The sequence below is a fragment of the Alosa alosa genome, chromosome 4 (genome assembly GCF_017589495.1).
Source record: "Alosa alosa isolate M-15738 ecotype Scorff River chromosome 4, AALO_Geno_1.1, whole genome shotgun sequence".
Lineage (NCBI taxonomy): Eukaryota > Metazoa > Chordata > Actinopteri > Clupeiformes > Clupeidae > Alosa > Alosa alosa.
In genome coordinates this window covers 9,576,137-9,603,380 of record NC_063192.1, presented here as the reverse complement: position 1 = coordinate 9,603,380, position 27,244 = coordinate 9,576,137, and the positions used below count along the sequence as shown (strand labels likewise).

The following is a 27,244-nucleotide window of genomic DNA, read 5'->3' as shown; positions in this document are numbered from 1 at the left end:
TCAAGCACTTCGCTCAATCAGATTAAGAGTTTTAGGCCCTACTTCTGAGTACAGGGCTGAACAATTAATTGATTTTTAATCGTAATCGCAATTTGTATTTACACAATTAAGTAACATTTGGCAAAGGCAATAATTAATGTTTAAACTCTTGGCTCTGTCCCAATGTTGATTTTTGTCACATCTATCATTTTTATAGGATATCCTCTGTGACAGACTGAAGCTCACCTAACAGGAATGCTGTGCACTGTGCACTCATGCAGTGGCATGTTAAAAAATCAGAAGTGGCCCAATTTAAAGAGGAACATGGAACTCAAGCTTGACTTCAAGCACAATATGTCCGAAAGAAATCACCAGGGCTTCAACATTTGGGGAAATTATGAAACTGCAGTATCAAGGGGATGTTGAATTAATAACCTCCTCATTTGGGAAAAGTTTCTCAAACTCCCATACGTCACAGATGGGCCTACTATATATACACATATATATATTTATAAAATAATGCAAATGATCTCAGCTGGCATTCTGTCTATAATATATGTATATTATAGACAGAATGCCAGCTGAGATCATTTGCATTATTTTATAAATCAGGGCAGCAGTTTTCAGATTACATTATGTGCTTACATACAGTAATTGCAAAATGATTCTTGACAAAGAAATGGCTGATCTTTAATGCAATTTCTACATTGCCCATTATCAGCAGCCATTCATCCAGTGTTCCAAAAGCACATTCTGTTTACTAATCTGATGTGCAAACCCTTTTGCAATTATGTGTTTTGTGTCTCCAAACTTTTGACTATATTTATATATACAAATATAAATTGACTACTATATATATGTTGGGTCTTTTAAGAGGGTTCTTAAGGCATATCTGTTCAACATGCACTTAGTTCATTAAGCGATTCTTATGCATTATGGTTTGTATAATATTGTTTTATTTTCATTAGGCTGTTGATTAATTTGACATTGTTGTTTATTATTGATATTCTCCTTAATATAGTCTTACTATGTTATTATTTTTATATTATTGATTGAATAGACGTTATTGTTTATTATTGCTTTTTTCCTTAATTTTCATTGTTTATTTCATTAGGCTATTGATTGAATTGACATTGTTGTTTATTATTGCTATTCTCCTTATTATAGTCTAGTTTTAATTTGTTGACTGTTAAATTGAAGTATTATATTGTTTTGTATTTGTAGGCCTATGTCACATTGGACAAAAGTGTATCCATAACCATAACCATATATATAGTGCAATATGTCCATATATATATATATATATATATGTAACTAAACAATATTTGCTTCTAATCTAACAAATATGGATTTTTAATGAATCAGCCTACATTTACATATCTTCATATTGTAACCTAGACAATGCAAAGGAGACCTTGCATCGTGGTTATCAAACTCTGAAGCTGATAGCCCAATAGCCAGCTATATGTCACAAGAGAAAACCAAGAAGATTAATCTTAATGACAAAAATGTAGCCTACTGATAGATGAATACAACCCCAGTAATAACTATAACAACAACAACAACAATGACATAATAATAATAATAATAATAGTAGTAGTACTACTACTAATAATAATAATAATATTCTATCAATAATATCAAGCATAAAAAATCCGGAACCATGTATTCAAGCAAAAAATAGGATCTAGCAGAAGGGTCGTTTATTTCCCCACAGGCACGTTCAGTTCAAAAAAATAAATCATAACATCAGCCCAACCTAATTCAGTCTAATTGACAGGTGTCTGCCTTTCACCAAACTAGTCATTTATCTGTCGGCGTTAAGACCCGGTACTCATGAGACACCCTGCAGTGTGTAGGGCACGGGCACCATTCACTTCCTCTTTCAGCTCGGTTTCTTTCTCTTCTGTGATCATGGCTGCGCTCAAACACACCAGCCATGTTTGCTAATTTGAGACCCAAAGGTTAGCGAATACCTGTTTACTATTTACATCGCCTGCACCATCTTCAACCATATATTTCTTCAGTCGGAGTGTCAGAGGCTTCAGTGCCTTTGATATCCAAGGATAACAAGGTTAGGCAGATACAATTTCATTTTTGCTGGAGAAGTTTTGAGTGTGTGTGTGTGTGTGTGTGTATGCGTGTGAAGGATGCTGCTTCAGAAATTCCCTTCACAGTGCAACGGGAAAACAATGTGAATTTATCAACAAAAGAAGAGCATCCCATAAAATAAACACAATAAACGTCAATTTGATGTGACGTTAAGGCTGGTATATCGTGTCCTCAATTAAAATATAACTTTCTGACAGTCTGGTTTTAGATGAAACGCGTGATGTTAAGGTTAGATACGCGGGCGCTGCACATTAGCTAGCTTGATTATCTGTACGTTTAACTTCTTTAATTATTTAAATAACCTTGGATTTGACGTTATCTAACGAGGGCTTGCATAATTAAGCACCTCGTGAATGTATGTTTATTAGTATTAATAATCCATATATTTATTGTATTGTATTCTACATGGTGGAAATTTCTGGTTGAACTGTACTGTTTCCGAAAGCATTTTAAGATAAACCAGTAATGCTAACCGTGGTGTTGCTAAATAGGCCCAGTTGGAAATGACGTTATTAAATGAGCATTAACATTAGCTCGCTAATCTGGCGGATTGTTAGTAACGTTACATATTAAAATATTTATTTCAAGAGTTGCGGTGGCGTTTTACCTTCTCTCGTATAACGAAACAACCCCTTTCATTTGTCAAGTCACAGTTTTCCTTAGGACCCCCGTTTGTATAGAGCCCGATGGCTAGCAGAGGCTTTTTTGTTTTCTTTTTGTCGAGCGTTGTAGCTAACGTTAGCTGCAATAAATGGGTCCAGTGTTGGCTAGCGCCCTAGCTGGCTAATCTTTTTCATTGGAAGAAGTTGGTGAGCAAGTTCTACTGAACGGACAGATTAAGGAATACAGCTGTATTGTCTAGTGTTATTGTTTGATGATTATAATTCCTTGTATTTGTTGGGAATGGAAGGACGTATTCGGTCAAAGATAGGCAGAATGGTTGAGGTGTATATTGACTGTTCCCTTTACTGGATGTTGGCTATCCCGTATATAAGGAGATGGTTAGGTAGGGAACTCGCGTAAAGCTGAGCGCATGGTCACATGTATTGGTTAGCATGTTTGCTAACCATTTTTCTTTCTTTCTTAATGGCAAGTAGCTCACCAACGTTAATAAAACGGCATTGTTGATATCATACGTATAAGTCGAAACTACTGTACATGTTATTTGTAGATACTATCAGTTGCTTAACTGCAGCTTCAGAAATTAAAGCAAATGTTTACGCTTGAAACCTGCTCACTTGCCTTGCTGTAGCTAGCGGGATGTGTTATTTTTGCGGTTGGGTTAGCTGGAGTGCTAATGATGTATAAAGCCGTAGCACGGACGGAAATCAACCAAGGCAATGTTGATGTATTAATATTCGTTTATCTGAACATCATGTACGATCGTTATTCTTTTCTCCGATGTTTCCAACGGTCCACAGTACAATAACGTTCCTTGTAAATAAAAGCATCGCCTGCTTGGCTGTGTGGTCAGCTGCAGGAGATCTTGTTGTGTCCATTATAAACACGGTAGGGCATCCCATCCGCGTTATCTGCGACATTTTAGGGAAGAGTTGTGGGAGTGAAATGTTTGTGATGTCGGCCACAGCGTGTCATCATAATCCAGCATTCGGTTGCGCACTCTTGCGATCTTGTGTTTGTAATTACTTTTATCTTAAGTGATTGCCGTTTTTATGGTCTGGTAATACTATTTCTGTTATGCGAGAGTTAGATTGCCGTGATATTTGTTTAAAAGAGGGTGTTGGTGTTGTTTGGTTGTTAGTCAAGTAACTTGAAAGCCCTCATCAATACAATTTAATTTCCTTTGTGCGTGTTAAGTTTTGTTTTTAATTCTTACTGTGAGTTGGCGTTAAAAGCAAAGATGGAAAAATAAAATGGAGAATTGCAAACGGACATGCAGAAATTAATACAGCGTATTTCCTCTGATAAATGTATTTTTTGAGTGGGGAATATAACATCCATTGTTTACATCGTCTCCAAAAATACGCTCCTTTGAAATATCACTTGCCTTAGTGAGCATGAAATGTAAGGTGCACAATATGTTCTTATGTTTCTTTCTGTTTCATGCAGATGGAAGCAAATAATCATTTTAACTATGGCCCACACTCGTCTGTGTCTGCAAACTCAGGACTGAAGCTTTCCTCAGGGGAGTCTCTCTATACTAATGGGTCCTCCATGAGCTTCCCCCAGCAAGGGAAAAGTGAGTAGCGGCAGTGTGTCCATCACCACTTTGAGCTGTTTGTGTTAATTGAATTTTTGTTGTTTCTCAGCACATTTGCTTACATTTATTTTAAGTCTTGTTTTAGAGAATGTAATGAACCGAATGCTTTTCTATTCTGTTCTCTCCTCTGTGTTTCTAATCATCTGTAAATGTCCTTGCAGATATAAACGGCGACATGAATGTGAATGGCATCACTACTGCAATTGGGACCAGCCAACCTGGCCCACACCCCACCTCGTCATCGTACCCACACATGACCAACCACCACCACCAGGGCAGCATGGCCTACGACTATCTGTGGGGCCAGCCCCAATACAGCCCGGCGATGTCGTCAGGGTCCACTCACGGCATGCACCAAAAGCAGGGCTCCCCAGGGGTCCTGCAACAGAACCAGCACCACTTCCAGAGCCACGGACAGTATCAGGTCAATGGGGCCATGGGGGCCTCCCACCAGACTCCTGTGGGTGGGGCACCTAACGTTAGCCTGGGGGCTGGACAGTACTGGAACAGGCCAACCCCAACACAGCAACAGGGAGGTGCATCCATGGCAATGGGCTACAACTCCCATAGTGTGTATGGAGGCTACCAGAGCCAGGTGCACCCAGGCTTGTCGCCCGCCCAGCACCACCAGCAATCAGCTATGACACACCAAGGGCCTCCCACGCACCACCACCCCCACCATCCACACCCGCACCACCCGCATGCCCACCACCACGCGCAGCAGCAGCAGCACTATGGCATGGTGCCCAACGGGATGCCCTACTACCAGCACCAGCCTCAGCATCAACCCCAGCACCCACCTCTGCCTTCACCTCAGCCCCAGCACCCGTCTCAGCATCAGCCCTTACCCTCGCCCCAGCCCCAACACCCATCCACGCACCAACAGTTGGCATCGCCCCAGCCCCAACACCCATCTACGCACCAACAGTTGGCATCGCCCCAGCCCCAACACCCACCCCAGCACCAACAACTAGCCTCGCCCCAGCCACAACACCCAACCCAGCACCAGACCTTACCCTCACCTCAACATCCACCGCAACATCAGACCCTGCCCTCACCTCAACACCCACCCCAGCACCAGACCTTACCCTCACCACAACACGTTTCCCAGCACCAGACCTTACCCTCACCACAACACGTTTCCCAGCATCAGACCCTTCCCTCTCCACAGCACCCGGCCCAGCAACACCAACCACTCCCATCCCCCCAACACGCCCCCCAGCCGACGTCTCAGATGATGCCTCCCACGTCCCAGAACTTCACCCCGCCCAGGGGGAGTCCTCAGCACCACCACTTGGGCCATGGCGCCTCGGGCAGCCCCCTTCCCATGCAGGTACCCATGATGTCTCCCTCGGCTATACCTGACGGTGGTTCCCCGCAGAGCCGGGACAGCCCCCTGGGAAGCAGTGTGCCACTGCCTTCAGTCATGCAAGGTGATTATATTGTGTTGTGTAATATAATTTATAATGGTCATCAGTAATTGTTGTAATGCATATATTGTGACCTGTGAGGTGGGTATTAATTTGCAAAAATGTGTATTGTTTGTGTGTGTGTCTTGCAAAAGTGTGTTTGTATTGTGTGCAGCTTCGCCCCATACATACTTTGTCACACTGTCCTTCTGCCACACATTAACCTGCACGTAAACTCCATAGATTCACTATAATGAAATATTTTAAAACCTCATTGATCAAGTAAGTAAGTGATAATTTAAGCAATCAGATGTCCTTTCTCGTGCGCAGTCCTCCCAGTCTTTCAGGCTAGAGGAGTAAATTACAGACTTAATTTGACAGGATGACCTAATCATCTGTCTTCTGTGTATGGGGTCATCCATGATTAATTCTCTCGTTCTCCTGTGCTCCCCAAGGCCGTCTCGGTGAAGCGTACAAAGAGGTGGACAAAGGCTACAACGGGGTGGAGCGTGCATCTGTTGCCCAGCGGCTTCCAAAAGCTGAGGGATACCCGGCCAGGCCCTCAGGCCACCTCTTAGTGCCCACCAGTGAATACTGCCAGCGCGTGCCACACGGGGGATGGACGTGGAGCCGCTCCACATGAGGGAGGCCATGCACTCAGCCGTGTCTGCGCCTCCTCCGCTCCTGTCCACGCCTCCGCGTCAGGCTCCGTCAGGGCCTCCTCCTCCTCCTGTGGTGTCCGTGCATCACATGAGCGCCACGGATCCCCCGCCCTCCTCCTCGTCCACCTCCACGTCTGCACATCCTCAGGTTGGGCCGAAGAGTCCTCACGGGAGCCCCGTGTCTGCTCCTGCGCCCATGCTCTCCTCTCCGCCACTGATGGTCCAGGGCTTGAGGCCCATGTCTGGTGGCATGTCGCCTTCCTCCATGGGAGCGGGACCACCGGAGCTGATGCCGGGTCCTCCCCCTCTGATGACCCACGTCTCGAGGTCGGCTCCGGTTCCGGTTCCTGCGCCTCCTCCTGCAGTGAGTTCGCCCTCCACGGTCCAGTCCGCGACCCACCCGTCTGCTCCAGCCACGTCGGCACCTCCTCTATGGACGAGTGCGCCTCCTGTGTCGGCTTCGCCGCACTCTCAGGTGGCCTACGTACCTCCTCAGATGGTCCAAGGCCCCAAACTTCAGGAGGCAAAGCCTCACTCCCCTGTGTCTTCTCCCTCAAAGGTGGCTCAAAGCCCCATGCCAGGAGAGCTTTCGAAGCCTCTCTCTCCGGCGTCTGCGCCTCCTGCGATGGCTCCTGCTCTTCCCTCGGGGGCATCTGCGACCTCTTGGTCTCCCCAAGAGGCCCCTGCGTCATCACCGTTGTCCGCATCACCTCAGAAGGCCGGCATCCCTTCACCCCAGATGTCGTCGTCGTTGTTGTCATCGTCGTCTCAGGCGGCCAAGTCTCTTCCTGATGCGCTCGTTTCTGGGCACGCTCCTGCTGCCGTCACAGCACCTTCCCCCACAGCTCCCGTCTCCACGGCACCTCCTCCTCCTCCTCCTCCTCTGGCGGCTGCTGCTTCCCACCGTGCCGCCTCCGTGCCTCCCACCGCGGCCTCCTCTCCCCCCGTGGTGAGCGCCACCCCTCAGGCCGCCTCTGTGTCTCTTCCTGCTCCCGGTGCGCCTCCCCCTGGAGCCGCTGCACCTCCCAAGACGGTCTCGGCGTTCCCCGCCGTGTCCACACCGACTCAGGCCGCCACCGCTCCTCCGGGCGGCTCCATGCCGCCACCTCCACCACCTCCTCAGCCTGTCTCCGGACTGCCTGCTGTCCCCACGCTCTCTCAGACAGGGTCCGCTCCGAGTGTCTCGGTGCCGCCTCCGGCCTCCAAGGCCACTTCTTCCTCCCCTCCTCAGTCCGCTGGGCAAGCCTCACAAGGGTTGGCCCAGCAGGACGCCAGCAACGCTGGCAAGAACTCCTCTTGCCAAGCTGCCAGCGAAAAGGAGGTGAGCGCTCCTCTGCTCGATGAGGACGTCGCTGTCAGCAGCTTTTCAAAGTCGGACTCCACCCCGACTCCACACTCCAAGTCTCATGAAGGCCTCAGCGATGTCGGTACTGAGATGTCGGCCCACAAGGTTGATAGCCCGGCCAAGAACATTCCCCCCGAGGCAGGGATGGCCCCTGCAACGGCAAAAGACCATGACACCCCAAGAAAGTTTGCTTCACTTGATGACACTTTTGACACTGATTCTCTGGACTACACCTCCGTGGCTGAGTCAACGCGCCTCGAAAGCTCTCAGGCTGAGGACACCAGTGTCATGGAGGACACTTTCGATGACTCAATGGCTGACACCTCATGCACAGGCGAACCCTCCATGTTTACAGAGGACTCGGCCACAGAGGACTCCAGACACGTGCCGGCTGACGACACCCAGGAGGATTGCGACTCGTCTCAGGTTGACGAGACCATGGACAGCTGTCTGAGCAACAGGGAGTCTGGCACAGAGGAGGACCGCTCTTGCCTGAAGGACTCAGTGAGTGATGACTCACAGAATGATACCTCACTCATGTCTGTGGACAACCACAACCTCTCGGGACTGCCCGGTAAAGGTGAGTGCATCAAAGAACTGGGAAGGGTCAGGTGTGCACATCTGGTGTGGTGATGTTTGTGTCAGTTGGTTGATTGGCTCTGCTGTGTAACTATTTTTTTATATATATATTTTTTATGATTTTGCTTCTGTAGTTTATGTCCAATGTGTTACTGTTGGGTTTTTTTTCATTGTGGATTTTATGTTTAGCCCTATTTGTAAGTAAACCAAAAGACAAACCACATGATGACTGAATGATGGATAAGCTGTTAGTAGAGCTCAAACCCTTAGACCACATCTTCACAATCTGAATCTACATCATCTCCTTAGCCAATGCCTACTTTATTCTTCTGTTAATTCCTTTGTTTGTTTATTCACTATATTTATACTATATACCTTCACTATATGTTTCCATCAGCATCATTTTTGGATTAGAGTTAGGTGGTTAGAATGATCATGTTCAGCCTTATAAATGGAAAACTGGAAGGCTGTCCTGTGTCCTCACACATGCTCAATGTCACGCTGTCCTCTTGCAGCCCCTGAGGAGTGCAGCGAGAGTCAGGAGAAGGCTGTGGAGGCGAGCGGCGATGGGCGTGACGCTCCAGACGGCCTTGGCGCCTCTGCTGCTGCTGCGCTCATGCCTGGCACAGCTGGCACCCCAGTGAGTGCTGATGAGGGCTGGCAGGAGACGGTAGTGGTGGTGGCAGAGGCAGACCCCAGCCCTGCGGAACTAGCAGCCAAACCGCTGCCCCTGTCCACCTCGGCCGTCACCGTGGCAACAACAACACCCCCTCCACAGAAGCCTGCTGCCAAGAGAGGCAAAGCCGCTGCGAAGCAGGGTAACAGCACTGTCCACTCGGACGCTCCTGACTCATTTGGGTGTTGTCCTCACTACTAGTACAGCGTTTTGCATTTTGGTTGTTCTCATGTTTTTACACTGTAGAGGTTGTCAACATCATGTTGAGGGAATTACATTTGTCATTCTACGATTTTCATGCTCTCTCAGCAGGCTACCCAGACTACTCCGTTTGGCACATAAATGAGTGCACATCATTAATCACTTTCAGTCACTCGTGTCTCCTTCCTCTTGGCTTGGTTGGCATGAGGATAATATACATAACTTTACAAATTCTATGTGTTGTATAGTACCATGTGTCAGTGCAACTATTTGAGGTTTTGCGTCTCATAAATATTCTTGTCTGGGTTCTCCAGCGTCCCAGGCCTCTCAGAAGAAGACCCCTGCAAAGGCCCCCAAAGAGGAGAAGGAGAAACGGAAGAGGAAGAAGAATGAGGACAAAGAACCTGCCGGAACAAGGAAGAAACGCAAGCTCTCCAAAGACTATGCATCTGGCTCCGCCACTACAGAGGTGACCCCACTCCTAAGCTCCCCAGACGCTGGTAAAGCAGCTGCTGACCAGAGCCCGGCGGCCGATCAGGCCACTCCTGTCAAGCCCAAGAAGCCCAGGAAGCCCAGGAAGCCCAAGCAACCTGGACCTGCTGCTGGCACCGCCACGGCAACCACCTCTCCAACCAAGACTGATGGAGAGCCCAGCGTGGAGAGCGGTCAGACTCCGCCTGCCAAGCCCAAGAAGATCCGGAAGCCCAGGAAGCCCCGGGAGCCGAAGGCCACGGACGGAGCTGCAAAACCGCCCAAAGCAGCCAAGGCCAAGCCAACGGACACGCCCAAAGCTGAACAGGACCACAAAGATGATGGGGAGGGCTCCACAACAGGTACAGCCTGACAGAATGACCACCCCCACCACCAACCCCGACGTGCATACACACACGTGACACACACTCCTCTCTCTCATTCTCACTCACTCACTTACTCACACACGTGCATGCTCACACACACACACTGTATGGTGCAGTGTTTCTGTTTGTGCACTATTTTCTGTTTGTGCAACCACCTCTCAACCACCTGGAGAGCCCATGGAGGCGGTACTCGCCTTCACCAGTACTTGTTTCTGGCCTGCAGGAGACACTCCAAAGAGGAGGATTGCCACAGAGGAGCAGGTCCACTTTCCTCTGCTGCACGGGTAAGATCCGGAAGCCCAGGAAGCCCAGGAAGCCCAGGAAGCCCAGGAAGCCCAGGAAGCCCAGGAAGCCCAGGAAGCCCAGGAAGCCCAGGAAGCCCAGGAAGCCCAGGAAGCCCAGGAAGCCCAGGAAGCCCAGGAAGCCCAGGAAGCCCAGGAAGCCCAGGAAGCCCAGGAAGCCCAGGAAGCCCAGGAAGCCCAGGAAGCCCAGGAAGCCCAGGAAGCCCAGGAAGCCCAGGAAGCCCAGGAAGCCCAGGAAGCCCAGGAAGCCCAGGAAGCCCAGGAAGCCCAGGAAGCCCGGGAAGCCCAGGAAGCCCAGGAAGCCCAGGAAGCCCAGGAAGCCCAGGAAGCCCAGGAAGCCCAAGCAACCTGGACCTGCTGCTCCTCCACATCTCTCTCAAACGCTGGGGTTTTCTGCCCCACCTATTGCTGTTGCGATTCCTCCAGACTTCTCAGCTCATCTTGGTGCTGATCTCAGCGCTTTCTTCCTGAGGCTTTGCCCGTCACTCTGCTGAATTAAGTGCAGTGGAGCTCCACTGCGGACGGCACTGTGATCTGCAAGATGCTGACTGGCGATCTGTGTGTGTGTGTGTGTGTGTGTGTGTGTGTCAGGTGGAAGAGGGAGGTCCGTGTCAAGAAGCTTGAGGACCGGCTGAAGGGAGAGACCTGGTACTACAGTCCCTGTGGGAGGAGAATGAAACAGTTCCCTGAAATCATCAAGGTGAAGAGACCACACCATACATTGCTGATTTGGTGTTTTCTACACCAAATAGTGCATTTCTCTCTTCAGGAATCAATATCAATAAAAACATTTAAACTTTTCAGTTATGCACTCAATTAGTAGAAATTAGTTGAAATGAGGGTTAGTTGGTTAAGACTACTAAATCAAGCAGAATAGGTTTTTTACCAGTCGTATTGGCAAGGTTGTCTTTGTGTCTGACATAGTGTGGTTCTTTCTCCTACAGTACCTGCGAAGACATGAGTGTGGGGTTGTGACCAGAGAGCACTTCAGCTTCAGCCCACGCATGCCTGTGGGAGACTTCTACGAGGAGCGTGATTCACCTGAGGTCAGTGAGGCCATATCTGGAGTCTGTGTGTGTTTCATTGAGTTGAGTGTGTTTGGTGTAGTTAAGCATTGCTTGTTGTCATGAGGTCAAAATGATGAGGTGTCTCTGACATTATTGTTTTTGCATCATGCACACAGCTACTTTAAATGTGGTAGTTTTGGGCCCCCTTCACAATTAAAGCCAGTTTCAGCTTGTGACCTGTTTGATTCCCTCTGTCGTCCCCCAGGGGTTGAAGTGGTTCCTACTGGCCAATGAAGAAGTGCCCTCCATGATCATGGCCATCACTGGCAGGCGTGGCCGTCCACCCAACCCAGACAAGGAGAAGCCGCGCGCCCGGGTCAGAAGGGCGAAAGGCACCCCGGGGCGCCGGCCCGGCCGACCACCCAAGACTAACGCGGTGGACCTGCTGAGCAAAGTGGACGCCAGGATGCTGAAGAGACTGCAGGCGAAAGGTGAGGAGCCGAGAGGGTTCGAGTGTGTGTGGGGGTCAAGTGGGCGGCTTCAAGACGGATAGGTTGTGTGTTTAATGATGAAGTGGAATCTTTTTTTGTTTATTGGAGAAAAGGCTTCTTGGCTTCGTTTTAGTAATAGTGTGGAAGTGATGATCGTCTTTCGTTTTTGTTGTTAGCTGTCCAGGTCAGACCAGAGGTGCGTTCAAATTCGCAAACACAGGCAAACTGTCTGAGGAGGTAGTTCTCTGCGAACATACAGTGGAGCTGGACGATGTGTTACCGTTGCAATGGAATGTTTAGACCAAATCGTTCAAATTTAACTGTTCAGAGAAAACATGTTTGCCATTAACGTTCGCCACTGTTTGCCAAATTTGAACGCACCTCAGAACTTAAATGAACACACAAATAAACATGAATGCTTAACTATGCTGACATATTTGGCTTTCATTATGCTTTGGTATGTCTCCGGCTACTCAGGGTGAGGTTTGGGAGTATGATCTCTGGTTTGGGTCATAATGGTGCTTACATTTTATATAGTATTAAAGATGAATGTTCATATTGTTTTTGAACTTTTTCTTAATAATTAAAGATCAATAACTAAAAATCCTTAACCAATTTTTAGAAGTACTTACTGATGAGGACAAGGAGAAACTGGTCAAGATCAAGAAAAAAATGAAGAGAAAGGTACAGTCATCTTGCTTAGCATGTTACGTTTGCATAACCTGCATTTACACTACTGATAATAATTTTTAACCTGTCTGTCTTTATATTTTAGGCAAGACTCAAGCGCAAGGAAGATGCTAAGAACAAGATTTTCAGACAGCTGGTCAAAAAAGCTAAGGTATGAACCAGACCAGACCAGTTTCAGTCTCTCAAAGAGGGCTAAAGCTTCACTTTTCAACTTCCTACAGTCCTACATTTAAGTGGTGGATGCCGTCTTGTTTCGTCATGTTACTTTGAGACCTTAAGATAACTTTTTAATTTTGGCCTACAAATATACCCAAGAAATCCCCTTTGTGATCATATATTATGTACTTTTTCCTTAAGTCATAAACTTTAACAGTTGTTGTCTCTGATTAACTCATTCTCCATTTAATCCTAGCTTGAGAAAGCCAAGGAGGCAAAGGACCAGCCCCAAGACGAGGAGAAACCAGCCCAGCCCGGGCAACCTCAGTCCCAGCAGCCCTCTGACCAGCAGACCCCCCCGCCCGCCACTGAACCCAAGAAGCCCGGGCGCAAGAGGCGCGTGCAGACACCCGAGGAGCTGGAGAAGGCCGGGCAGGTGAAGAGGGTGGCGAGCGCTCGGAGTCAGGCCAAGGCCCTGGCCAAAGCCCAGGCGGAGGCTCAGGCCCAGGCCCAGGCGGCGCTGGCGGCCAAGCGGCAGGCGGAGCGGCGGGCACAGGCCCAGAGGAGGCTGGAGGAGAGGAAGAGGCAGCAGCAGATCCTGGAGGAGCTGAAGAAGCCCACTGAGGACATGTGCATCATGGACCACCAGGTGGGGGCGCTAGTGTCACTCTATAAGGCAGTTCTGTCTCATGAGCAGGGTTGGGTATCGTTTGGGTTTTATCCGATACCGGTGCTAAATCGATACTTTGAAAATGCTGCCGGTGCCTGAACTGGTACTTCCGGTGCCCAACCCTACTCATGAGTCAGAGATAAGATGTGATACATGTTTCACTCAGTTACACACCATCTGTCCTACCTGTTTAGGCTGTTGTTTAGTGCAGAGACTGAGAACGTTGTTTGAAGCAGGCCACTTAAATCCCCCTCTACACACACACACACACACACACACACACACACAGAGACAGACACTCGCCACCACTGAACCAGACACAGCACATACATTTTACTTCCATACCTCTATTACTGACATAATGTTGCTACCAGTTTTTCTTAAACTGAGGAGGAACTCAAGTGAATTTTGTCTGATGGACATTTTTAGGCCTTAGCCTTCCCTCTCCCCCAGCTGGAGATGAAATGAATGTACAACATGTCCTAATTCTCGTCTTCCCCATTCCGTGTTTGTGAGCAGCCTTTCCCCGAGCTGTCCCGACATCCCTGGGGTGGTGCTGTCGGGCCGGGCCTTCTCCCACTGCCTGACGGTGGTGGAGTTCCTGCACAGCTATGGGAAGGTGCTGGGCCTGCAGGTCCCCAAGGACGTGCCCAGCCTCAGCACCCTACAGGAGGGCCTACTGGGCGTGGGGGATAGCCAGGGCGAGGTCATGGACCTGCTCATCAAGCTGGTGGAAGCCGCGCTGCATGACCCAGGCCTGCCGTCCTATTATCAGGTACGTTCTCATGAAAATATTAACGCTTTTGTCACTAAGTTTGTTTTTATGGATGCTGCAGTAACAGTTGATATAAGGTGAAATAGACATATCATAACATTATTCTGCTTCTTGGTTTGACAATGACACATTTGCTGTGTGTCTCTAGTCTGTGAAGATCCTGGGGGAGAAGCTGGTGGATCTGGAGCTGAGCTACAGCACTGTGTCGGAGTGTCTGCGGATCTTTCTGGAATCCCATGGCTTCGAGCTCGACGTCTGCAACAGCCTCCGCACCAAGACATTCCAGGCTCTCAAACCAGACGTTAAGGCCGCCATCCTGGCCTTCATGGTGGAGGAGCTGAACGCCAGCAACACCGTTACGAGGTCAGGATTCGGCTCTCTCTCTCCCAGCGTACATGTTGTCAGTTAGCTTGTTAAGTTTTCTCTTAAGGTTTGATTTGAAGGAGATGGTTTCAGATTAGAGTCTGCCTAATGCAGAGTTAAAAACTCTCTCTCACATGAAGGTTTACATGATTTCTCATGACTTACGGATGCCATTTCTCCACTCTCATTTTTACAGGGACATTGACAACACACTGGAGAATATGACTACCTACAGGAAAAACAAATGGATCATTGAGGGTAAACTACGCAAGTAAGTTTTGAAACATGCGCTACTGATTTACCCTCAGAGAGTGTGTGTGTGTGTGTGTGTGTGTGTAAGGAGCACTCCTCAGCCATCTTTGCTTTTCTCAGAGGACTTTAATGCGTATTTAGATGAATTGCTCTCTCTGCTCTCTTCATGTGCAAGTTTGTCAGTTGTGAAAGCTCTTACTGTCCATGCATCCAGAGTGAGCCAGTGGGTGATTGAGTTTGTGATTGTGTGTGTTTCCCCAGTGTGTCTATCTTTGTGTAGTGGTGTGTGATCCCGTGGGCAATGTATGAAATAGAGGGATTGCACATGTAACATTAATTCTATGATGTCTGTTAATTGTAGTCTGTTATTGATATGTCGAGCAACTGTTGGCATATCAACTTGTGATGGGAATGTTTTGAATAACCTTCTAACGTGTGTGTGTGTGTGTGTGGTCAGATTGAAGGCTGCTCTGGTGCGTCGGACAGGTCGCTCTGAGGAGGAGCTGTGCATAGAGGACCGCAGGAGGAGTACGCGGGCGGGAACGGCCGAAGAGGAGAGCCTGGAGGAGACCACCCTGCTGGAGAGGAGCACCCGGCACGGACGTGGAGGAGTGCGAGAGGAGCCCAAACTCGCTGAGGTACGACAGGGCCACAGGAGGAGACCCACTGGTCAGCAGGCTCAGGGAGAGGGAGGGCTTGACCAAGAGGGTCACCTGGGTTTGGGCATGGTTTTAGTCAAAGAGCAACTATACTGCATGATGGAGGTGTTATGGGACTCGCTCAGTCCTCTATGTGCTTTTACCCACAGGCTGAAAGCCCAACCAACGCCAGCATTCCAGAACTGGAGAGACAGATAGATAAGCTAACCAAGGTAAAGAAAATAAATATAGATGTGTGTGTTTATGTATATATGTGTGTTTTTTTTTTTTTTTTTTTTTTTAAATATATATATATATATATATATATATATATATATATATATATATATATATATATATATATATATATATATATATATAATGTGTGTGTGTGTGTGTGTGTATGCTTTTGTTTTTTTACACACGCACACATTTCCCAGATGAATTATCAGTATGGTGTGCCAAGTTGAACATGAGGCATCTACTCTTTTACCATAATGGATTGTTCTTTATCTTTACAGCGCCAAGTGTTTTTCCGTAAGAAGCTGCAGCAGGCGTCTCACTCGCTGCGTGCAGTGTCCCTGGGCCAGGACCGCTACCGCCGCCGGTACTGGCTGATGCCTCACATGGGGTCCATCCTGGTAGAAGGACCAGAGGAGATCTTGGGTAAGTCAGCCACTGCCAAACAAGGCTTTTATCTTGATTGGGTATTCTCTTGTAAACCATAATTTTAGCTGCATAATTTTAGCTTTGAGTAGTTTTTGTTTAAATCCACTTTCTTAAGAAGTTTTGAACTTGTTCTTGATCCAGTCTTTTAAGTAGCTTTTAACATGTGATGTATGCATGTTTCTGAATGCCACATGTTTTTGCCTCCTTGCAGACTCATGCAGTGATATTCTAGTCACAGATGAGCCCATGGTCTATGTGAAGAAGGAGGTGAAGGTGGAGGTCAAATCTGAGGAGCCTCTCTCTCCTGTCACCCCCATTGCTCCTGCTGCCACTGCGGTCACGCCACGTTCCTGCTCCCCCCGTGCCTCCGGCAGCGGCAGTGGGGTCTCCCCGACGGAGGTGGACCCCCTCCCTGGTGAGGCGTCCCTGATGAGCAGCAGCAGTCCCCGGGGCCGAGGGCGCCCGCGCAAGATCAAGCCCGAGGTGGAGCTCCACCTGCGCACCGCCAAGTGCCGCCGGCGACGCCGCAGCAGCAAGTCGGTCGGCGAGGAGTCCTTGGCCGACACGGCCAAGGCAGGCATCCAGACCGACCTCACCCAGGCCGCGGTCACCGCATGGCTCAGCCAGACCCAGGTTGCTGGCGCCCAGGACCCATCCACCGCTGCAGCAGTCCTGGCAGCAGTCGCGGCAGGAGGCAGGGTCCCGGACGACGGCGGCCTGTCAAAAGAAGCCGTGAAGGAGCTGACGGAGAAGCAGGCCCAGTGGTTCCCACTGCTGCCCAAGACGCCCAGCGATGCCACAGCACTGTCCGAACCCTGTCTGCCCTCTCCCAACGCCACCTCGCCCACCTCTCTGATGAAGGACGCTCCCCCCAGCACCCCCTCTCTGCAGGCTGCCCCCACCCCCCTCACACAGGTCAGCCCTGCTCAAAAACGTTAACAGTATTATGTGGGGGTGTCACGTTTCTCCAAATCCTTGATTTGATTTCATTTTCGATTTTAAAGTCATGATTTGATTAGATTTTCAATCTTTTTTCAATTATATTACTATTAATGCATTTTTTCCTTTTTTCCTTATTTCCTTGTTTTGGGGAAAGAAGGCATTTTTATCACAGAACGATAATGTGATTGTTTCAGCACACTCTGAAGAGACATAAGGTGTTCATGGAATATTGCACTTATCAATGTGCATGTTATGCCTTAAAGCAAGAATAATTTCGGACTGTAACTAGAACTTCTTTTCAGTTGAATAAGTTAGCGTTAACTGACGTGAATGAACGACAAAGCAGCCTACTTCCATACTGGAGATTTCAGAGTAGCAGGAGAGGCGTGTGGCTGCATCGTCAATTCTACATTGATTTTGAAGTTCGAGATTGAGATGTAATGTCGATCGATTTTTGACCTCAGACAGAAAGCGTTACACCCCTAGTATTATGCATCACCATTATACCATAAAGTGTATACATCACAACTACAGGGTATTAAGCCCCGTTCACATATACGGCGATTTGCTTGTCTCCCATCGCATGTCACCTTGAAAGTTGAAATGATTTTTTTCTATATTTCGCATGTGATCGCTGAATTACATTAACGTTGCATGGTCTCTGGTCGCTAGTTGGTGCATATGTGAATGGAGCTTAAATTGTGTGTGGATAAATGTTAAACTGTCTCTGTTGTCCTTTCTCACACTTTGTCTGTCCTGTCTTGTAGACTCCGTTACAGAGTCCCGTGCAGCCTGGAGCCCTGACTTCTGATTTGCCCACGCTTCTCCCGCTGTTGCCCGGCTCAGCCCCCGTTCCTCCAGCATGCTCCACACCGGTGCAGAAGCCGACCAGGCGGAGGAGGAGAGGCAGCAGCCCAGCGCGCAGGCCATACTCCCGCCCCGGCACAGGCAAGCGTCGTGGCAGGCCCCCCTCCACGCTCTTCAGTGAGATCGAGCAGAAGTACCTCACCCAGCTGGTGGCCAAGCCAATTCCTAAAGGTCTGCTCTTTTTTTACCTATCCTCAGCCAACACCAGTCTTTTCTAGCGTCTTGTTGATTGCTGGTATGCTAGTGTAAACCACTTTTGTGTCATTAGGAATGAACATGTTTACTGTATACTGTCTAATCAGTTGCTGCAGTTCTCCAAATGTCTGACTATTTGAGCTGAATCTGCTGATGTTAAGGATATTTGAGCTGAATCTGCTGATGTTAAGGATTTTTTGTGTGTGTGTGTGTGTGTGTAGAAATGGCTCAAGGCTGGTGGTGGGTGAAGGCACCAGAGGAGCTTGCTGCGGTCCTTCAGGCTCTACATCCTCGTGGTGTCCGGGAGAAGGTGCTGCACAAGCACCTGACCAAACACCTGGAGTTTCTGTCCGAGGTGTGCTCGAGACCCAGCAGTGGTAAGAGCTGTTTTCCTTTTTTTTTTCACATTTGCTTTGCAGCCTCTTCCGCAGTTCCATATTGTTTACTACATTTTTACTTATCTTTGTGATTTTGCATTATGTACACTCAGAGCCAGAGTGAGTAGAATGTGTTGCGTTGGTTAATCTGCTTGTGCAGACTGTGCAGCCTACCAAATCTGTAAGCATATAATTAAACCCCCCTCACCCCACACCTTCTTGTCCCCTCCTCTCAGACCCTGTGTTCAAGCATGCACAGGAAGAGGGCAGTTCAGTGCTGGAGGTTCTGAGTCAGCCCTGGCCTGAAGTGCCTAAAGCCCTGCAGACTGACATCAGCGCCCTCCAGTGGGTGGAGGACCTGGAGCAGCGTGTGGCGGCAGCAGATCTCCACCTGAAGGTGAGACTCCAGGAGAGGGCAGTCTACTACAGGGGTGCACACAAGTGTCAAGTTTTTGCATACATTCTTTCGGTGATGGCACACCAACATCTCTGACCACAAGTCACCAAGTGCAACATGAAGTTAAAAGATCTGGTCCTGTTTTTATAAGTGTTTCCCCCCCAAAAAAAATTGTGGCTATCTTGGTCTGTCAGTTTATACATCAGGTCAAGTATATAGTGATGACTGAATTATTTAGAACAAATCAAGTAAATACATGATTAGTTTGGTTATGAGAAATTTTATTAATTAATATCTTTCACATATGTGAGTAAATAAGAGAAAGAAAATCTTGGGTACATAACGTTCCCTATCTTGTGTAATTGATGGGTGCACCTCTGGTGCATGACCAGAGGGAGGTGCTGTATAGCTTGTTGGTGCAGCTACAGCACACACACACCACAACATCACATTTCCACCATTTATATTCCAAAGATGGCTCCCCAGAGTGGAAAGAGCGACACAGAGCCTAGCACGGAGGAGCCTGTGGCAGGATTTCAGGTACAGTATGCGGGAGACTGGAACCAGGGAGGGAAGGATTTGAACCAACATGACTGATTTCACTAACAAGGGTTGACTGCAAGCACCATTTCGATTTCTACATGTCACTTAGTTAGTTAGTTAGTTAGTTAGTAAATAGTTTTAAATAATTTACGCTAAATTCATACTGCCTTGTTGGGAGTCTTCCTCTCCAGTTGCCTCAATTTCCACTACTCCTCCTTGTCCTGTGTAGTGGCTAAACATTTTCCAAGACTAAAACCAGCTCAAGGCATGTTACACTGGACAAGGCTTTCGTGATGTCCATGGTAAAAGTCAATTTATAAGATAATTTTATAAAGAATTTCTGTGAACTTCACATTTTAAATATACTTGATACTTAATACTAATATGTTGAGGACAATGTTTGAAATATAATTAGGCCATGGACAACACTTAATCCTTATCTAGGCCCTGTAACCTCTAATGGTAGGTCTAAAGTATTAAGCCTTTGTCATTTCTCCTTCTCTTCTCTCTTTTGGTGTCTAGTAAAAACTGATTACCCGTGTTTCCGTCTGTGGAAAGTCTGTCCTATGTGTTCTGTTGCAAATCATTGTATTATTTGTAATGATACAATAAGCTATAAACTGTAATAACACAATGAGCTATTTCCCTTATCGGATCAGGCAGATTAGTTATTGAATTCCTTCCTTATTGCACCCTTTAGGCGTACACAGTCCCAGAGGCAGACTCCACCCGCAAAGATCTGGAGTTCTACGACCATGAGGTTGACCCGCGGGACGACTGGATCGTTAGGACGAAGCGCGAGTGGTCCGACCTCCTGCGCGTGCCCAACAACCCACTGGATCTGGCCGTCTTGAGGCTGGCCAACCTGGAACGCAACATTGAGCGCCGCTACCTGAAGGAGCCGCTGTGGAACCTGACCGAGGTGGTGAAGCTGGCCCCTCTCACTCCACCTCCAGGGGAGGATGTCCCTATGGACGTGGGCAGGTGAGTGAGATGCCTGGTACACACAGACATTGGCAGATTAGGCAATTGACCGATTCCTAGTCCCGCCCATTGAACGCAAATGAGCCTAGTTTTAAATTTAGCACTAACCGCGCAAGCTCAAACAGGCGCCCGCCATCAGTCTCTTAGATAGCTAGCATAGTTAGCTAATCACTACTAATGTCCAAGTGACATTGGCACTGGGTGGCCAACTATTAGGAGACTAAGGGACAAATGTTGCCCAGAAATCATTCGTCGTGCTCTGGATGGTCATAATAAGCTTAGTTTGGAGGTGAGAGAGAGGTCACAGATCAATAGTCAAAACCTCATCTCTTGGTCATCATTCTAGGTTGGGGCAGCCGTGGCCTACTGGTTAGCGCTTCGGACTTGACTTCGGAGGGTTGCCGGTTCGAACCCCGACCAGTAGGCCACGGCTGAAGTGCCCTTGAGCAATGCACCTAACCCCTCACTGCTCCCCCGAGTGCCACTGTTGTTGCAGGCAGCTCACTGCGCCGGGATTAGTGTGTGCTTCACTTTACTGTGTGTTCACTGTGTGCAGTGTGTTTCATTAATTCACGGATTGGGATAAATGCAGAGACCAAATTTCCCTCACGGGATCAAAAGAGTATATTTACTTATACTTAGTACCACAGATGGCATGCAGTTCTAGCCAACTCCCGTAATGTTTGACCGACCTAGGCGGGATTGGTCAGTTATGGGACCCAAGGCAGAAAGGCAGTTCTCTACCTTTTTCTATCCTTATTTATCTAAGAATCATCTTAGATGCACTTATAGAATATTTCTAAATCCTCCGTAGATGCGCTCAAGGATTAATCCATTGTAGTGGGGGCAGGGGAGCTAAAACACTGGCTACTCATGAATTATAGGCATTCTGATTCCATTTTAGCTTATGCATTTTTAGAATGACATGATTATTGATTATTTAAGATTAAAAGAATAAGTTTAACCATACGTTTATTATGTTTTATTATGTATGTATTGTTAGGTGTTCATGGGGCCCCTGGTTGTTCGGGGCCCAAGGCAATTGCCGACCTGACTAATGGTAAAGTCCTCCTCTGCGCATGGATATGATAGATTTGAGTGCATCTGTCTGGACAGTGTGTATGGTGATCCAGCACAAAGACTACTCAAAGTGCTTCACACAGACAAAGACAACATCAATAATAAGTCCATGGGCAATTGTGACTCTTGCCAATAACATCAGCATGGTGTTCTTAGTCCAACAATAGGCCGATATTGTGTAGTTACACATTGTTAATATACATGAAGTCCATTTCCTTGTGGGGCAGTAAATGATTGAGTCAATCAAACTCCCTAGTAGCTTCTTAGCCTCTTCCCCTAGATCAGAAACTTTGGGGGCTCGTCCAGGAATGCTCCAACCCAAACTCATACTGAATAGCTTCAGGGCTCTCCCTGTTCTCTTAACATACTGTAAGTCTGAGATTCAATACAAGCTTTATGATGTGCTACAGCCAACTCGTCTATCTCTTTCTTTTTGCCTCCTTATCACTATCCTGATGCAGTTTGGAGATGGAGATCACCCCAAGGCTGAGGACGTGGCGACAGGGCCTTGATCGTTGCCGAAGTGCTGCCCAGCTCTCGCTGTGCATTATTCAGCTGGAGAGGGCCATTGCCTGGGAGAAATCAGTTGTCAAAGTGGTAGGGGAATTGAAGAGACACATAATGGAAGTTTTAGTCATTATTTCATTGTGTCATTTCTCATCGCCTGTCTGTTGTGTCTGTGTGCCATCTCAGACCTGTCAGGTGTGTCGTAAAGGGGACAATGATGAGTACCTGCTGCTTTGTGACGGCTGTGACCGTGGCTGTCACATGTTCTGCCTCAGACCCAAGGTGACAGAAGTGCCCGAGGGAGACTGGTACTGTCCCATCTGCGTTGCCAAGGTAAATCCCAGCGTTTAACAACCCTCTCCCTTCAATCACATGTAGGCAGTTGATTGCAGCAGGCTGAATTGAGATTGAATAGAGTACTGAAATGTGACGTTCTGTTTCCATGTCTGCAGTGTCACTGGATCTAAACAAACTTTCGAAGTGGCATCGTCAGTATTGCATTTAGACATGTGTTATATGCAGGTCTCTTTTACAGAGGAAACCCATACTGAAATAAAACTCTGTAGTCACAAATGTGATCGTGTTGGTATGAATATATGTTGTAGTATGTGAATCCTGCAGTGTAAAAAAAATAATAATAACGTCTTGGAAATGTTGCAAAATGATTTAAATAGATTAAGAAAGCCACTGCTATGGTCACAATGTAGGAACAAAAACTGTCTAGGGATCAGGAAAACAAAGTCTCAGCCAGTCGATGGTTAGCTTGATTTGTTTAGATCCAGTGGAATTGCTGCCTTGACAACGCTACATCAAGGCTTCGTTACTCTATTGATTAATTGTGGTTGTGATGGTGAACAGTAACAGGTTGAAAGTCCAGAACAAGTCTGTTCCATGTTTGAATGCGATTAATGTGTGACTCGGGCTGACTTTTTCTCCATCCATCTCATTCGGTTTCTTCCTTTTCGGCTGAACTCTAGATGGACGACGGTGAGATGCGGCCTCAGCGCTCGGCAAGGCAGCGGGCCCGCAGGCGTAAGCGTCGTCTGGGCGCCTACATAGGCGACAGCTCCGAGGAGGAGGAAAGCCCCCGACGGTTGGCCGGCATGAGCACGCGGCAGAAGGACGGACCCTCGTCGTCCGCCAGCAGCACGAACGGCAACTCCGGCATCTCGCCCAGCAAGCGCCGGCGCATGACCACACGCAACCAGCCTGACCTCACCTACTGCGAGTGAGTACAGCTCAGAGACGAGGACACTTCACAGACAGTACTGGTTAACTGGATACCAAAATATTTGCAGCACTGTTTTAGATTGTTTTCATGTTTTCTATGCCCTTAGATCTTGGAAGCCCTGTTTGGGCATTAATATCTTAAAGTATTATTTCTAGCTTGCGCTAAACTTTGTAGGATGGCAGGACCATTAAAACTTTGTACTGCATGACTATTGATTTTATATAAGGCCCTAGATTCTACATTTGGAACAAAGTGCAAAAAAGAGTGATATTCAGGGTATAACTTATAATAGAACAATTGTGCCTGCTTGATTATCAATCTGTATGTCTGCAAATACAATGTTTTTATGGATAACTGGTTTACCCCCAGTCATTTTATGCAGTGACCAGTGAGATGCAACTGATTTAAACCAATATTCAGGAATGTTTGTTGCATATGATAATAGTCCGATGTTAACTTTTGACCTACTGACCTTCAGGATTATTTTGATGGAGATGGAGGCACATGCGGACGCCTGGCCCTTCCTGGAGCCAGTGAACCCGCGACTGGTGCCCGGATACCGCCGCATCATCAAGAACCCCATGGACTTCCTGACCATGAGGGAGAGACTGCTGCAGGGAGGGTAAGGGACCGCACATGTGAACATGACAATGTTCAACATATCCTCGACATCATGGCCACTTCCAACTTGAGATAACTCTGTGAAAACAAAGCAAAAAATTACACTGAATATCTGGCCATTCAGTCGGGTCATTTTTCTATGTGCCAGGTGGTAGGTAGTAGGGACACTCTCAATTTAGCTGTCTTCAGGCTGTAACGCTTTTGCCTTTCTGTCAAGCTCATCAGAATAGTTCTATGACCTTTTCAATGAACACATACAACCATGTGGTTGTGTTTTCACTGAGTGCAGCCTTTTGCAGACTTTGCGATATTGAGAATTAGTCTACAGTGACCGACAAAGAGCGCGTTCTTGAACTGGTTGGGTTCAGAACGTTTTGAACCTTGGTGCTATGTAGTGAGCCGTCATCAACAATGGTTGTTGCATGCATAAACAAAAGTTAATGAGATGATTGATGAACAGGAGGATGATATGATGGCTGTCCCGTAAAAACAGCAGAAATTAACTGTGTAAAATGCTAGTTAACGTCTGCAGTGTAGTGCTAGTTGACTAGTTTTGTTTACCCATGGCAACAGTTGACAAGGAGGGAGAACTCATGCCCACTCCGGTTCGCAGAAAAAAACAACTCTTTTTTGGTTCTAGCTCCGAACCAAAATGCTACGTTCTGAACCAGTTTTTGTTTGGTTGAAATGCTCCGAATGGTTCAAATGTTGGTGCGCAAACAGGAACAGAACCGGTTCTCTGTCGGTGGAAAACTCCTATCTGTGACCCGGCATGTTACATTATGTTCGAGACCGTGCGAGAGGTCATTATTTATTATACTTGACTGCAGTGATATAGGATTGGTGTTAGATGAAGGGCAGGTCCGTTTCTGAGTGAACTGCTGGTTTTGTGGGGTTTCTGTTCCTCAGGTTTGACTGACCAGTTCCTGCCGCTCTATTCTGCCCTTAGGTACTGCAGTGTGGAGGAGTTTGCTGCTGATGCCCAGTTGGTGTTCAACAACTGTGAGCTCTTCAACGAGGACACTTCAGAAGTCGGCAAAGCCGGACACTCCATGAGACGCTTCTTCGAGAACCGCTGGGCAGAGTTCTACCAGACCAGGGACAAGGACAAATGAGATCCCAGGATTGGCTGTATCCTGGGCAGGGCCTTGTTTTGCCCCTCCCCCATGTCAATGTCGCCTACATTTCCCATACCTCCCCAAGACTGCTACTGGAGCTTCCTCCCAGACCCTTGTATACATAAATGTACAGATATATCTAGAGTTTGTTCATTATTATTCTTCCGTTTATCCTGTTCTTCTGTCTTTTTTTTGTTTCGTTTCCCTCCTCTATCATCGTTGTTCTCAAGCATGGGACATTTTCAGGCCGGCAAAACAAAGCCTAAACAGGAAGAGATCCACCATGAGAGGAACTTCCATTTTATTTTCAATTTTTTAATTTTATTCACCCGTTCACCACACGTTCCTCTCATGACGACACACACAGGCACTCACTCACACACCAACTTGCTCGCAAGGTCTGATCTGGAACCAGAGGACTGTTTCGGTTCTGGCCTCTCCTGCCAGCTCTGCGTTTTCCGTTACGGTTGGATCGTCTCTCTGACACAACCCTGTGGACAGGACCTTCGGGTTTCTTGCCCACCCCTGGACCAGCGAGTGGACGAGAAACTGGCCTCTTTCTACACAGCGTCTCACCTGACAGAGTGCCTCCCACGTCCTGTCACATAAAATGGTGACTGTCTCCACGACTAGAGGCTGTTTTACCCCCCTCCCCCCTTCTCAGTATATTTTTTATTATTATATATTCTATATACATATAAAGATTAAAAATAGCTGGGATTATTTAATAGCAATAGCTCGTAGTGACTCTGTACAGACCACACCGTAGAGATGTATAGGTGATTTCATGAAATGGCCAGTAAAAGTGATTTTTAAAAGGAACATTTATCCTTTAAAACTATATATCCTCGATCATGCACACCTGCAATGCACCCCACCCCTTTCCTCACCCTCTCCTCCATTCCTCCTACCCTTGCTTCGTGTAGAGTGCTGTTTTATCATCTACTGGAGGTGTTAACCTATTTCTGTTCTCTCCCCCACTAAGCTTTTCTCCCTCCTTTTAACTGATAGCCGCCTTCCAACTCTTTTAGCTAATCATAGTCTTTGTGGCAATGGCAATCACGTCAGAAGAAAGTGTGTGACCACATGTTAGAGGATCTTGATAAGCAGCACTGAAGCGATAATAATGGTTGTGATTTTTACCTCCCCCTTTGCTCGCACTGCTAGCTTGTGTAGCAGCTACCCTGACCCGCCAACCCATCCTTCTCCTCGTCCCAACCCTCTGTCCCAAGCTTTTGCCAGTTTGTTCAGTAGTCTGTCAAAAAGAGAAATAGACTGATTCAATATTGGTTAAAAAAAAGAAAGGTTATGTATATACATTTGGAATACAGAAAGTTTAATTATGTGTCAGCGATATTTGTCCTTCATTGGAAGTGTTTGGTTTTAATTATGACAGTCGCAGCGGTCCTGCTGCTTAGTTCTCAGTACGTACGTTCAGAACTGTTTTAAAGTGTGCTCTCTTTCGCTCTCACACCTTAACTCTCCAGGGCCGTCACAGACGGAAACAGCCTCAAAATAAAGCCTCATGAGTTGTACAGCTCTGGTGGAAATTGGCTTTGAATGTTAAACGTATCCAGACCGCACTTGTTCAGATGCATTCACTGGGAACAATTAAATAATTCTACATTTCTTCCATTGTGCTCCGACTACACTGCGTCTGGCCGATTGGATCTGGGCTACCCAGTTACCAGTCTGTGGCTAAGGCCACAAAACCTCACACAAGTTCTGACGTTGCATAGACCACTTGATGTAAAACGGGACATGAATTGGCCAAAGGCTATATTGATAACTAACACAGCTTGGCTGATAGGACTTTAACTGTTTAAAACGCATAGCTACTGGTAAATGTGATGTTATGAGAGAGTGCACAGCTGTTTTCTTTCTGGTTTTGCTTTTGTGTTCTTAACTCTGGTAACACCCGACACCCTGGCACTGAAGTCACTGAATTTCCTGTGGGATCATGACAAGCAGGACTCCAAATAACACAACTGGCTTTTATTTAAATGTAGTTTCTTACACTGAACTCCACCTTATCAATAGGAAAGTGCATATATGCCGTATGTGTTCCTTGCAACCTGAAAGGGACATTGTTTTTTTTTCTACAAAAATGAAAAAGCTAATAAAAAAACAACCAAAATGTGGTGTTTAGTGAATTTTTAATAATGTACAGTTTTTGTGACTTTAAATTTGTTCCTTTCTATATTTTTAGGACCAATATATCGTTTTTAAGAGGAGGCATTAAATGATCATGTTGTTTCGAGGTGATGTAACATGTGCATCTGTAGAATGTACTGTAAGCTGAATTAAAACCACATCTAGTAGAGACAA

The 27,244-nt window shown here is 47.1% G+C and overlaps 2 protein-coding genes across 3 annotated transcripts; both read left to right on the top strand.

Annotated features, from left to right (window-relative positions):
* Positions 1-1,802: 1,802 nt before the first annotated feature.
* LOC125293647 (trithorax group protein osa-like) lies at positions 1,803-6,364 on the top strand. 2 transcript variants are annotated; one of them, XM_048241691.1, is made up of 4 exons: positions 1,803-1,943; positions 4,162-4,291; positions 4,474-5,745; positions 6,177-6,364. In XM_048241691.1, the coding sequence occupies exons 2-4, from the start codon at positions 4,162-4,164 to the stop codon at positions 6,362-6,364; spliced, it is 1,590 nt and encodes a 529-aa protein (XP_048097648.1). In that variant the 5' UTR covers positions 1,803-1,943. The 2 variants fall into 2 exon arrangements, with proteins under 2 accessions (XP_048097648.1, XP_048097647.1); XM_048241690.1 differs by having other exon boundaries at positions 1,811-2,053.
* baz2a (bromodomain adjacent to zinc finger domain, 2A) lies at positions 6,340-27,244 on the top strand. Its single transcript, XM_048241664.1, is given in 28 exon segments — positions 6,340-8,308; positions 8,823-9,125; positions 9,499-10,017; positions 10,265-10,325; positions 10,935-11,043; positions 11,288-11,389; positions 11,616-11,841; positions 12,464-12,525; positions 12,617-12,682; positions 12,944-13,336; positions 13,877-13,891; positions 13,893-14,132; positions 14,281-14,495; positions 14,692-14,766; positions 15,205-15,385; positions 15,556-15,618; positions 15,907-16,051; positions 16,266-16,969; positions 17,764-18,034; positions 18,280-18,435; positions 18,672-18,832; positions 19,307-19,372; positions 20,076-20,359; positions 21,901-22,036; positions 22,133-22,279; positions 22,924-23,174; positions 23,656-23,799; positions 24,748-27,244. Coding segments are annotated over 28 exon segments (7,230 nt in total). The 3' UTR covers positions 24,914-27,244.

Excerpts from the sequence above, each read along its gene's own strand:
- LOC125293647 (XM_048241691.1), top strand. The coding sequence starts at position 4,162 with ATGGAAGCAAATAATCATTTTAACTATGGCCCACACTCGTCTGTGTCT. Across the intron at positions 4,292-4,473 it reads CTTCCCCCAGCAAGGGAAAA|ATATAAACGGCGACATGAAT; the intron begins GTGAGTAGCGGC and ends ATGTCCTTGCAG. Across the intron at positions 5,746-6,176 it reads ACTGCCTTCAGTCATGCAAG|GCCGTCTCGGTGAAGCGTAC; the intron begins GTGATTATATTG and ends GTGCTCCCCAAG.